The sequence below is a fragment of the Rhinichthys klamathensis genome, unplaced genomic scaffold (genome assembly GCF_029890125.1).
Source record: "Rhinichthys klamathensis goyatoka isolate OS25496 unplaced genomic scaffold, OSU_Roscu_1.1 h1tg000272l_1, whole genome shotgun sequence".
In the NCBI taxonomy this organism is placed as follows: domain Eukaryota; kingdom Metazoa; phylum Chordata; class Actinopteri; order Cypriniformes; family Leuciscidae; genus Rhinichthys; species Rhinichthys klamathensis.
Genome location: NW_026606792.1, coordinates 1646323 through 1660000, shown reverse-complemented (window position 1 = coordinate 1660000; position 13678 = coordinate 1646323). Strand labels below are relative to the sequence as shown.

Sequence of the window (13678 nt, the reverse complement as noted above, 5' to 3'; positions counted from 1 at the left end):
CCCAGTGTAGTGTTACCCAGTGTTACCCAGTGTTACCCAGTGTTACCCAGTGTTACCCAGTGTTACCCAGTGTTACCCAGTGTTACCCAGTGTAGTGTTACCCAGTGTTACCCAGTGTTACCCAGTGTTACCCAGTGTAGTGTTACCCAGTGTTACCCAGTGTTACCCAGTGTAGTGTTACCCAGTGTTACCCAGTGTTACCCAGTGTTACCCAGTGTTACCCAGTGTAGTGTTACCCAGTGTAGTGTTACCCAGTGTTACCCAGTGTTACCCAGTGTTACCCAGTGTTACCCAGTGTTACCCAGTGTTACCCAGTGTAGTGTTACCCAGTGTTACCCAGTGTTACCCAGTGTTACCCAGTGTAGTGTTACCCAGTGTAGTGTTACCCAGTGTAGTGTTACCCAGTGTAGTGTTACCCAGTGTAGTGTTACCCAGTGTAGTGTTACCCAGTGTTACCCAGTGTTACCCAGTGTTACCCAGTGTAGTGTTACCCAGTGTTACCCAGTGTTACGTAGTGTTACCCAGTGTAGTGTTACCCAGTGTTACTCAGTGTTACCCAGTGTTACGTAGTGTTACCCAGTGTAGTGTTACCCAGTGTAGTGTTACCCAGTGTAGTGTTACCCAGTGTTACCCAGTGTTACCCAGTGTAGTGTTACCCAGTGTTACCCAGTGTTACGTAGTGTTACCCAGTGTAGTGTTACCCAGTGTAGTGTTACCCAGTGTAGTGTTACCCAGTGTAGTGTTACCCAGTGTTACCCAGTGTTACCCAGTGTAGTGTTACCCAGTGTTACCCAGTGTTACGTAGTGTTACCCAGTGTAGTGTTACCCAGTGTAGTGTTACCCAGTGTAGTGTTACCCAGTGTAGTGTTACCCAGTGTTACCCAGTGTAGTGTTACCCAGTGTAGTGTTACCCAGTGTAGTGTTACCCAGTGTAGTGTTACCCAGTGTTACCCAGTGTTACCCAGTGTAGTGTTACCCAGTGTTACGTAGTGTTACCCAGTGTAGTGTTACCCAGTGTAGTGTTACCCAGTGTAGTGTTACCCAGTGTAGTGTTACCCAGTGTAGTGTTACCCAGTGTTACCCAGTGTTACCCAGTGTAGTGTTACCCAGTGTTACCCAGTGTAGTGTTACCCAGTGTAGTGTTACCCAGTGTAGTGTTACCCAGTGTAGTGTTACCCAGTGTAGTGTTACCCAGTGTAGTGTTACCCAGTGTAGTGTTACCCAGTGTAGTGTTACCCAGTGTTACCCAGTGTAGTGTTACCCAGTGTAGTGTTACCCAGTGTAGTGTTACCCAGTGTAGTGTTACCCAGTGTTACCCAGTGTTACCCAGTGTAGTGTTACCCAGTGTTACCCAGTGTTACGTAGTGTTACCCAGTGTAGTGTTACCCAGTGTAGTGTTACCCAGTGTAGTGTTACCCAGTGTAGTGTTACCCAGTGTAGTGTTACCCAGTGTAGTGTTACCCAGTGTAGTGTTACCCAGTGTTACCCAGTGTAGTGTTACCCAGTGTAGTGTTACCCAGTGTAGTGTTACCCGGTGTAGTGTTACCCAGTGTAGTGTTACCCAGTGTAGTGTTACCCAGTGTAGTGTTACCCAGTGTAGTGTTACCCAGTGTAGTGTTACCCAGTGTTACCCAGTGTAGTGTTACTCAGTGTTACCCAGTGTAGTGTTACCCAGTGTTACCCAGTGTAGTGTTACCCAGTGTAGTGTTACCCAGTGTTACCCAGTGTAGTGTTACCCAGTGTTACCCAGTGTAGTGTTACCCAGTGTAGTGTTACCCAGTGTAGTGTTACCCAGTGTAGTGTTACCCAGTGTAGTGTTACCCAGTGTAGTGTTACTCAGTGTTACCCAGTGTAGTGTTACCCAGTGTAGTGTTACCCAGTGTAGTGTTACCCAGTGTAGTGTTACCCAGTGTTACCCAGTGTAGTGTTACCCAGTGTTACGTAGTGTTACCCAGTGTAGTGTTACCCAGTGTAGTGTTACCCAGTGTAGTGTTACCCAGTGTAGTGTTACCCAGTGTAGTGTTACCCAGTGTTACCCAGTGTAGTGTTACCCAGTGTTACCCAGTGTAGTGTTACCCAGTGTTACCCAGTGTAGTGTTACCCAGTGTAGTGTTACCCAGTGTAGTGTTACCCAGTGTAGTGTTACCCAGTGTAGTGTTACCCAGTGTTACCCAGTGTAGTGTTACCCAGTGTAGTGTTACCCAGTGTAGTGTTACCCAGTGTAGTGTTACCCAGTGTAGTGTTACCCAGTGTAGTCTTACCCAGTGTTACCCAGTGTAGTGTTACCCAGTGTAGTGTTACCCAGTGTAGTGTTACCCAGTGTAGTGTTACCCAGTGTTACCCAGTGTTACCCAGTGTAGTGTTACCCAGTGTTACCCAGTGTAGTGTTACCCAGTGTTACCCAGTGTAGTGTTACCCAGTGTTACCCAGTGTAGTGTTACCCAGTGTAGTGTTACCCAGTGTAGTGTTACCCAGTGTAGTGTTACCCAGTGTAGTGTTACCCAGTGTTACCCAGTGTAGTGTTACCCAGTGTAGTGTTACCCAGTGTAGTGTTACCCAGTGTAGTGTTACCCAGTGTTACCCAGTGTAGTGTTACCCAGTGTAGTGTTACCCAGTGTAGTGTTACCCAGTGTAGTGTTACCCAGTGTAGTGTTACCCAGTGTTACCCAGTGTTACTCAGTGTTACCCAGTGTTACCCAGTGTTACCCAGTGTTACCCAGTGTTACCCAGTGTTACCCAGTGTAGTGTTACCCAGTGTAGTGTTACCCAGTGTAGTGTTACCCAGTGTAGTGTTACCCAGTGTTACCCAGTGTTACCCAGTGTTACCCAGTGTTACTCAGTGTTACTCAGTGTTACTCAGTGTTACCCAGTGTTACTCAGTGTAGTGTTACCCAGTGTTACCCAGTGTTACTCAGTGTTACTCAGTGTTACCCAGTGTTACCCAGTGTTACCCAGTGTTACTCAGTGTTACTCAGTGTTACTCAGTGTTACTCAGTGTTACCCAGTGTTACTCAGTGTAGTGTTACCCAGTGTTACCCAGTGTTACCCAGTGTTACCCAGTGTTACCCAGTGTTACTCAGTGTTACTCAGTGTTACTCAGTGTTACTCAGTGTTACCCAGTGCCAGTGTTACCCAGTGTTACCCAGTGTTACTCAGTGTTACCCAGTGTTACCCAGTGTTACCCAGTGTAGTGTTACCCGGTGTTACCCGGTGTTACCCAGTGTTACCCAGTGTTACCCAGTGTTACCCAGTGTAGTGTTACCCAGTGTAGTGTTACCCAGTGTAGTGTTACCCAGTGTAGTGTTACCCAGTGTAGTGTTACCCAGTGTTACCCAGTGTTACCCAGTGTTACCCAGTGTTACTCAGTGTTACTCAGTGTTACCCAGTGTTACTCAGTGTAGTGTTACCCAGTGTTACCCAGTGTTACTCAGTGTTACCCAGTGTTACCCAGTGTTACCCAGTGTTACTCAGTGTTACTCAGTGTTACCCAGTGTTACTCAGTGTTACTCAGTGTTACTCAGTGTTACCCAGTGTTACTCAGTGTAGTGTTACCCAGTGTTACCCAGTGTTACCCAGTGTTACCCAGTGTTACCCAGTGTTACTCAGTGTTACCCAGTGTTACTCAGTGTTACCCAGTGTTACCCAGTGTTACCCAGTGTTACCCAGTGTTACCCCACCTTTAAAGGGATACTCCACCCAAAAATGAAAATTCTGTCATCATTTACTCGCCCTCAAGTTGTTGCAAACCTGTGTGAGTTTCTTTCTTCTGCTGAACACAAAGGAAGATATTGAAGAACGATGGAATGGTGCCAAAGTTCCAATTGTTCTTAAATATCTTCCTTTGTGTTCAGCAGAAGAAAGAAACTCACACAGGTTTGCAACAACTTGAGGGTGAGTAAATGATGACAGAATTTTCATTTTTGGGTGGAGTATCCCTTTAACTAAATCAAGAATAACTCATCTAAACACATACACACAATCAAACATACGTGGGAAATGAAAAACGTGAAATTGAATGAAACCGGATACAGAAACCAGGGAATGAATCTATCAAAAGAGTAATTTAACCCTCTGTGGTGTTAGTTTGTCTCTGTTATGGTCGAGGAAGTTACACATGGCTTGATGATTTATAAATAATAAATAATACAATATTTGCCCATAAATATACTAAAATATTTAAAACAGAGAAAGTGACAGTAACAAGGTTATTGATTAATAATCAATAACCTTGATTATTAACTGAAACAGTTTTAGTTATTGATTAGTAATCTCAGAATGACCAAATATCCACTGATGATCACTAATGGCTCTCTGCTTTTGGGTCTTAGATGTTCTGCCAGAGCCTCAGGTGACCTGTGAACCGGGTGAGACTTCAGATGTTAAAAAGCTGTTGTGTTCGGTGGAATCCCGAACTCAGCCGAGCTATAAGTGGAGTGGACCGAATATAAGGGTTCACCCGGGACCAGAGCTTCTTGTTGAAGAACAGGAGGAGAACCGTGACTCGGTCTATACCTGCACTGTGAAGAATCAAGCTAACAGCAGGAGCACAGACTTTACTCTGGCAGACTGCCCCACAGGTGTGCTAGACCATCATTCAACACCACTGTTTAGATGCCTGGAGACTGTGACGCAGATGCTTTACGTTTACACTGTCTTATGTGTGCAGGGAGAGCAGCGACTGCTGTGCTGGTTCCAGTCATAATAATAGCATTACTTCTCCTCATCCTGCTTATTCTACTGGGAGTATTCTTATACAGACGTAAAGAAAAGTGTAAGTGACATGAAAATACTCAAAATACTTTTTTATATTACAAAGATTAACACCATTTTCTGTTTTCTCTTGTACGTGGATGAGCAGCAAGACAGTCTGCCTTGAAGAAAATGGACCTTGAAAATGGTAAGATCAGGGTTTGTACAGGAAAATGCTGGATTTTTAACTCTAATGCTTTCAATGTTTGAATTTTAAATATCTTTAAATATTTTTTTCCTTTGGACATCCAGTTTGACTTAAAAAAAGAAAGAAAAATTATTTAATTAACAAAAGAGTCGGTCATTAACAAAAAGACTCAAACATGCCCTATAGGGCTTCAATTGGAGTTTATGGAAGATAGTTAAACCATTGATTTTAAAGGGACAAAGACCTGAACCTCTAAGCATGGGATTGACTAAATCAGGGGTAGGCTAGTTCAGTCCTGCAGAGTTCAGCTCCAACCCTGATCAAACACACCCGATCAAGCCAACCAAGGTCTCCAGGATCTCTATAGCCACAGGCAGCTGAACTCTGCTGGACAGCGGCTCTCTCGGACTGAATTTGCCTACACTAAATGATATTTGCCTATAATCTGCATATAATGTCCTGCCCTGCTAGCCTGTCTTATGTATTTGAGGATTGAATGAGCTCTTAAATAGGCAGGACTTTGCAACGATTGACAGTTCTTGTTATTTATAAACACTGCAGTCAATTCACTCGAATGGAGAGGTAATATAGCACGAGCTCGGGTTGCGTGATTAATCTCAATTCGCCTTTGGCTAAGCCACACCCTAGAATGTAGATTGGCCAATCACAGCGCAGCCAAGAACGAGCTCCCACAGAGGTCCGACACTTTTTCACAGCGCTCCGTTGACTTTAACACAGGCGTCTCATATTTTTGGTCTATAACCGTCGTAGCTTTATCAAAAATATGGTTAAGCGTTGTGCCTGGGGCATTTGTAACACAGATACGCGTTTCCCAGAGAGGTTGGAGGGGGGTGTCCATTTTTTTCCCTTCCCAAACCGAAGTCAAATCCTGACAAGTGTCGTCTAGCACACGCTGCTAATAAATACAACGTTATACTCGCGTAGTCGGTATGCTGTGTAATAACGATTATAGAAGTGAATAGAGACCTCCAGCTTTGCATGAACAGTGTTGCTCCGTGATATTGTTAGTCCCAGCCTCCGTCTCCATTAGTAGGATATGCAGTGGGTCATTTGTTGACTGTGACCGGTATGCTTTTGCCTCTATTTGGATGCGTTTCATCTCTATGTCGTGAATATAGCCTTCGAACGTATATTGCAGCCCCTTTTGCCTACTTCTATCAGACACTTTATTTGCTGATTTATACAAGTTTGATAAATTCGGTTCGGTTGCTGAACGTAAACAGTTGGGAGAAAATATAATGTGAATCGGTGTATTGGATCCGTGCATTCGGTCTTTAAAGTGACATCAGCCTAATAAATCTATTGCTTTCTGTGTCCTTAATGTTTATCAAACAAAAGACAAAGAGAAAATCTCTGAAGGACTTGTGTTACTTTAATAATAATCCATAATAATCCACTTATTTCCATTCTATTATATACTTGATATATATATTGCTATCATTAAATAAATTAGGTTTGGTCATATGGCCCACTCATAATCGTGTTAAATTGTGATTACAATATTGACCAAAATAATTGTGATTATGATTTTTTTTTGCCGCAACCAAGCAACCTTTTTGTATAATAAAAATGTTTTCTATCAATGTAGGTGAAGGCCATAGCCTGATGAGAAATTACCAAAAGGACGTTATGCCAGGTACCACTTCCAAATGATTTACTATTACTATCACTGACATGCTGGCATGATATTGCAGTGGTGGCGGTCGCTCGTGTTGCTGGATCGCACTATAAACTCACTCTCAGCTCTCATGGAGAATGAATGACTCTTGAATCTGCTGTTAATGTCTTTGAATGCTTTGTTTCAGGTTCGTCTGAAGCCACGCTCCCTAGTCACGCCAGACTTCCCCCTCAAAACCAATCTATTATGGATAAAAAATGGGATCAGGGCAACGGAGCAGAGAGTTCAGGTGAAACTAATGAAGGACACAAACCTTTGAAGGAAACAAACAAATGTACTCTTAAACAGAGTCCACAATCTGCTGTGTCAGAAACAAACCATGAGGACACCGAAAGTGGAAATAAAGGAGAACTAGACCAAAATGTGAAGAACAGCGAACATGCAGTTGAAGCAGAAGAAAACACTCACAGCGATCCTGATGAAACTGAGAAGGAGAGACAAAAACAGAGACTAGAAGAAGAGGAGAAAGAGAACAGTCAGAAACAGGAGAGCGGAAATGAAGAGGAGTTTCCTGAGCATCAGAACGAGAGGAAAACTGAAGATAACCGTGAGGATGATCAGACGCCAGGAGAGAAAGAAGAGACGAAAGACAGAGGAGACACAGGTAAAATACAGATTACATGTTTGTCTGGAGGAACAGAACTTGATTCTGAAATAAACATCTCATCTGGATATTAAATACCAATTTTATTACTTTTGTAATGTATTTAAATTTACATTGAAGGAGCTTTAAGGCTTTTTTCACACAATTAATTTAGTGATTTTCTGTTAAAAAGATAGATCAAGCATCTTTTCAAGCTCCACAAACTACATTAGAAAGCTTTATAAAAGTTTCATTCATGTAGCTTGTGCGCTATGTTCCTATCCATAAGTATTTATGTAATAGCTTATAGCAAACAGACCTAAGTGTTATTCACTGAAAGGTTTCCCCAACACAACTCTCAAATTACACATATTTTGTCACACAAGATTATCATACATCTTAAGGAGATTTGGAATATAACACATGATATATGGACTACTTTTATGGTAATTTCATGGTGATTTTGAGTTTTTGTCCGTTTTGATATTGGTCACTTTGAACTGTTGAATAAATGAGTTGTGTGAAGATTTCAAAAATTCTCCTTTTGTATTCTACTGAAAAACTAAGGGTTTAAAGCAGACCTCAATATCAGAAGCATTAACCTATCAATAGTTTGACACAATTTTTTTTTTTTTTTTTTTTTTTTAATTTTGAAACCATAGAGACTGTGAGTCAACAATCTGCTGTGACAGAAAGAAACTCTATGGATTCAGAAAATGAAGCAGAACAACGACACCAATATGAGAAGAAGAGCCAAAGTGAGGAAGATGAACAATCAGCGGAGCAGCCGAATGAGAGCATGAGAAATCAGAAAACCAAAGATGTGGATAATCGTGAGGATGACATGAGACCAGGAGGGAAAGAAGAGAGAAGTGAGGAGAAAAACCTGGACGGGATAGGCCGAACAAACACAGGTGAAATGCAGATGATGTGTTTGTCTGGAGAAACAAAACCTTGCAGACAAATCTCTGGATTCTGAAATAAACATCTGATCTGATCTGTGTTTCTGCTTCTTTCAGCCGAGGCTGGCGTTCGTCCCGCCGTGGATCCGCCGCTGGACGGCGAAGCTCTCAGTTCTCCGGCGGGTGAGTTTCTGCCTGTGTGCTTATTCTCTACACGCCCAGGTCAGATTCAGAAGATTGATATTGCCATTTATTAGTCATTTGAACAGTGTTTTGAATGAGTGGATGTTCTTATCTTGTTCAATTTCGTTACAGATTCACCGGCTAACCCGGAGAAGAAACCAATGAACAGCAGTGACTCGTCTTCAAATCAAACTGACCCAAGTAATTACACAGAACAAGTCAAAGAAGAGGAAAGAAAACGTCCCGGACAGGAACAGGAACATGGCCAGGAACAAAAGACAGAAGAAAAAAATGCTGATCAAGAGACCCAAAGCTGCAAACAAACTGATTCAGACAGTGCAATAACCAGTGTGTGTCAGCTGGGACACGATGATGAGTCGAGTAGACGAGATGAAGAAGTGCAAACACAAACTCTTAAACAGAGTCCACAATCTGCTGTGTCAGAAACAAACCATGAGGACACCGAAAGTGGAAATGAAGGAGAACTAGACAAAAAAGTGAAGAACAGCGAACATGGAGTTGAAGAAAACACTCCCAGCGATCCTGATGAAACTGAGAAGGAGAGACATAAACAGAAACTAGAAGAAGAGGAGAAAGAGAACAGTCGAAATGAAGAGGAGTTTCCTGAGCATCAGAACGAGAGGAAAACTGAAGATAACCGTGAGGATGATCAGACGCCAGGAGAGAAAGAAGAGACGAAAGACAGAGGAGACACAGGTAAAATACAGATTACATGTGATGCGATCTGGGAAAACCCGTCGGATGTCGCGCTGGTACGGTTTCAGTAAGGTCTAAAAATAGATTGAATAGATTGGGTTTTCAATAAATGATTACTCTATAACATCTTGTTTATCATCTCTGAATACATCTTGGGAAATTCACTAGTTTAGGGCAGAAAAATAGCGATTTATAGTGGCGAGCTGAAAACACTCTTTCTCTATAAGAACACGCATGGCGGAGCAGAGGGGCAAAAAACTAAATCGCCCATTTAGCTCTCCTTCTCTTAACCCTTAAAGACCTATACAGCCGCCGGCGGCTAAAAATAACTGTTGTTCTTAAATGTTAAATAACTTTTGAACCGCTACTCCAATCCGTATGCTTTAAAAAGTCCCATAAAGAGGAGATTCACGGCTTTTCTGTGATATCGGGTTAATCGCGTTTGGACATTCAGAAGCTCCGTAGTGAATGTGATTGCGTCATCAAGTTTTGATCAGCATTGATTCGTCAAAGAAACCCGTGTGGTTTGTTCCTCTGAGCCAATCATGAATGACTGTTGATGCTTAGACCCACCCTCATGCCCAGATTGGTTGAAACTATCATCTACTCAACCAATAAACATAGTTCTTGGTCTTTTGCACGAACAACTAGCATCATTCTTTGGAAATTTGAACTGAGGTAAAGTGAAAGTAGTTCATATAGGCTATGTGTGTGTGTGTGTGTGTGTGTGTGTGCGTGTGTGTTTTAATACATATAATGTTTCTTTTGCTTCAGTGTTCTATTACAATGTTTCTATTTATTTTACTTCCTAAACTTTTTTGGACACATCTAAATTGTCAGTAAATAAAAAACACCAGCTTTTCACTGAAAATCGCCTATAATAATGTTGTAATAAATGGCTATAACCTGCTTAGGGATTGTTACATGTAGTCAAAATTACATCTGGAAATGTAGAATATCCAAGTACAGCTTTCTAAAGGAAAAAATCCAAACTTCAGGAGGATTTGTTTGAGTTGAGTAAAAAAAAATCACAAAAAATATGCTGCCGTTTTTCTTAAATCTGGTAAATTCATCCATTCTAAGACAAAATAAATGTAAAATTGGATTATTTAAATGAGATAGATTGAAACTTCAAGTTCTCCTGTTAAAAATGATATATGACACTTGATGCTGACTGCTATAATGGGTTAGAAAAACAAATAAAAGGACAGGCGGTGCAGGTGCTCCAAAAATGGTCTAGGTCTTTAAGGGTTAACAGTTTCGCCTATTAAAATAAACCACATAACAGAATAAAGGTCCCGCCAGCCCTGTGTAAACTACAACGGCACGCAAGTTTTTGATTTATTTTTATCCAGCGTTATCGTGTGGTGTGATGCGGAGCACAAGAGAACAAGAGTCTGAAGCTGCTCGCGTAAAAGACCTCGCTCGCCTCTCAATCGTCCAATTTCAAAACGGTTTTCACGGGATGAATTTTGAGTTCGTAAGCTTTCGAATGATACCTAATCTATGATGATTACTAAAATATGTGATGTGAAAAAAAGGCAATAGAAAAAGAGCGCCGGTCGTCCCGCTAATGACAGTTCATTAAACCGTTTTTTTATCAAAAGTCCGTTTCTGAAAATCATAGCGATCAGCCGACTTCAGATAACCACAACTTTTGTTACAGACAAACAATAAAAGAAATAAAAACTAATTTGGAAAGGGCTTGAATCCAGCTTTTAATATGGTCTCAAAACCTGCAATATGTCAAATTTCACCATGTGGTGGGTTTTCCCAGAGCGCATCACATATGCTTGTCTGGAGAAACAGAACTTGATTCTGAAATAAACATCTCATCTGATCTGACTTTAACTGTGAACTTATTCTCTACACACCCAGTTCAGATTCAGAAGATTGATATTGCCATTTTATTAGTCATTTGAACAAACTGTTTTTTCAATGATTGGATGACGTTTCTTTTGTAGTTACAGTTTCACCAGCTAACCCGGAGAAGAAACCTATAAACAGCAGTGACTCGTCTTCAAATCAAACTGACCCAAGTGATGAAGAAGTGCAAACACAAACTCTTGAACAGAGTCCACAATCTGCTGTGTCAGAAACAAACCATGAGGACACCGAAAGTGGAAATGAAGGAGAACTAGACCAAAATGTGAAGAACAGCGAACATGGAGTTGAAGAAAACACTCCCAGCGATCCTGATGAAACTGAGAAGGAGAGACATAAACAGAGACTAGAAGAAGAGGAGAAAGAGAACAGTCGAAATGAAGAGGAGTTTCCTGAGCATCAGAACGAGAGGAAAACTGAAGATAACCGTGAGGATGATCAGACGCCAGGAGAGAAAGAAGAGACGAAAGACAGAGGAGACACAGGTAAAATACAGATTACATGTTTGTCTGGAGGAACAGAACTTGATTCTGAAATAAACATCTGATCTGATCTGACTTTAACTGTGAACTTATTCTCTACACACCCAGTTCAGATTCAGAAGATTGATATTGTCATTTAGAGTGGATGTTCTTATCTTGTTCAATTTCGTTACAGATTCACCGGCTAACCCGGAGAAGAAACCTATAAACTGACTCGTCTTCAAATCAAACTGATCAAGACCAGGAAGAAGAAGTAGTAAGGGAACTTTCTGGATCAGAGCCGGATGAGGAAGAAACGGTTGTAACAAATCAGGAACAAAAGGCAGAAGGAAAAACACCCGAGCCAGAGATATCTGAGGAGCAAAGCTGCGTTAACACACGGATTAAACAGTGCAATAAACTGTGTCTCAGCGGCAGCTCGGCGATGGGTTGAGTAAACAAGATAAAGAAGTGCCAAATAAATCAAAGATGACTGATAAAGACCAAAGCTTTAAACTGATTGAACATAATGCAAAGGTTATGCAAAATGAAGGAGAAACTGAAGTGCAATTACAAATTCAACATGGTGGACACGACTTAACTCGACCAGAGGTGATAGTGCACAGAGAGCCAGAACAAGACATGAAGGAGAACAATGATCCACCGGAAATGAGTCAAAAATGAGCAAAAGTTACAAGATTGTGGTGTAAATAACTCTGATTCAGACTAAAGAACCAGCGGCATGCCTGTGCCAGAGGACAAGAAACAACACGAAGGACCGTCCTAGTTCAGATCTGGATTTGAGCACACAGAGACACACAGTATCTGGTGGAGAACAGACGGGGAGATCAGCAGTGAAGTTTCGTCAGCTGGGGAAGATAACAGACAAACATTGGTGGAGGAGTGAGAAGGACAACACTGGAGGAGATAATGAAGGGAATGATAAACACATCCTACAGCGGGTGGAGCGGATGGGAAGCCTGTGTTTGAACGAGATGAGAGGAGTCTGAATAAAAATGATGACTATCAATGTTTTACATTAATGGCGAGAATACATTTGTGAACCCTTTAAAACAATATATCTGGATTTCCAATGACCGTATCCAGCCTGCCCTGTCAATGATCACTCAATATCATACATGTTCAACTGTGTGTTAGTTTAGTCAGATTATGATCGTCAATAATTGTGACCTAGAGGAAGATCAAACCACATTTTATGAGTAATCAATGCAGAAAACATGTATTTAGCCCCGTATGTGTGCACTGTATGCCTGTGATTGACAGAAGCGTGTGAGAGAAGTGGAAAGGTATTTTAAATAAATGTAATTAATGTATATTCCAGTTAAATGCAAGATATTTATTTAGACGAAGAGTGTTGGAGAAAGCTGGAGAAGTGGCTGTGTGAGGGTATACCGGGGGTTGAGCTCAGGGTAAATGAAGGTAAATACAGGAGTTTAGTACATTAGGCATGCGCGAGTGAGTCCATTATTATTGATGTGTAAACAAACCGTGTGTGTGCGCTCTCGCCTCACTGATCGCTATAACATCATATTTCTGCATAACACATTCAGTCTGCAAAACGACTGTCCTGCGAGTGTTTCATAACGGATGCTCACAGAAGAAGTGGAGAGTTTGGTTCACTTATGCGTTTTGACACATTCACAATGTTTTTCTGCTGTGTTTAGTAACTCTGAATGGGTCTGTATAGTAGCAGAAATGCAGTCGGGTCAAAGCGGGATAATTCTGAAGGTTTAAGTCTACCTTGAATTTATTTTGTTTAAAAAATAGCATTCAGTAGAAGAGTAATAACACTAGTCAAGTCACCTTTATTTATATAGTGTTTTTTACTATACAGATTGTATCAAAGCAGCTTCACAGTGATAACAACTTTGTTTCTAGAAGAAAATCGCGGCATCGGCCACCTGAAGTAAGATCAATAATATTGTTGAATATTAAATGTCCCCAGCTAAGCAAGCCGAGGCAACTAGGAAACAAATGTTGTTTTTTTAATAAAAAATGTTTTAAAGCAAACACTTCTCTCTGCTGCAGAAGTACAGTATCGGACATGTCAAGGGGATCTTGTGGTATCGATTTGGAGAAAAAAGGGTGGAGAACCACTGGTTTAGAGGGTGTTTGTTGGGTGGAATGTGAATAATAATGCCCTTTTTTATTATTTTTCTTACACAAATTTAAGAAACCAAAATGTTTGTGATTGTTTTATTTAATTAAAAACATTCTAAATATTAAATCTCTTCTTGGCTGATTTCTAGAGATCTGATAAAAGTTTCCCTGAAAACTTTAGTTTTTGAAACTGTGTTTGTATGTATATGTCCAGATGCTTATTCGTTCACA

The 13678-nt window shown here is 41.2% G+C and overlaps 1 protein-coding gene across 1 annotated transcript in view; it reads left to right on the top strand.

The window, feature by feature from the left end:
- cd58 (CD58 molecule) overlaps positions 1-12336 on the top strand; it is an 18790-nt gene extending 6454 nt beyond the window's left edge. Inside the window, exons 3-13 of the mRNA XM_056268479.1 lie at positions 4329-4577; positions 4667-4771; positions 4859-4897; positions 6507-6554; positions 6724-7200; positions 7842-8093; positions 8199-8264; positions 8397-8465; positions 11596-11717; positions 11759-11863; positions 12052-12336. Of these exons, the coding sequence (XP_056124454.1) occupies positions 4329-4577; positions 4667-4771; positions 4859-4897; positions 6507-6554; positions 6724-7200; positions 7842-8093; positions 8199-8264; positions 8397-8465; positions 11596-11717; positions 11759-11863; positions 12052-12336 (1817 nt within the window). The remainder of the gene's footprint in view (positions 1-4328; positions 4578-4666; positions 4772-4858; positions 4898-6506; positions 6555-6723; positions 7201-7841; positions 8094-8198; positions 8265-8396; positions 8466-11595; positions 11718-11758; positions 11864-12051) is intronic.
- Positions 12337-13678: the final 1342 nt, after the last annotated feature.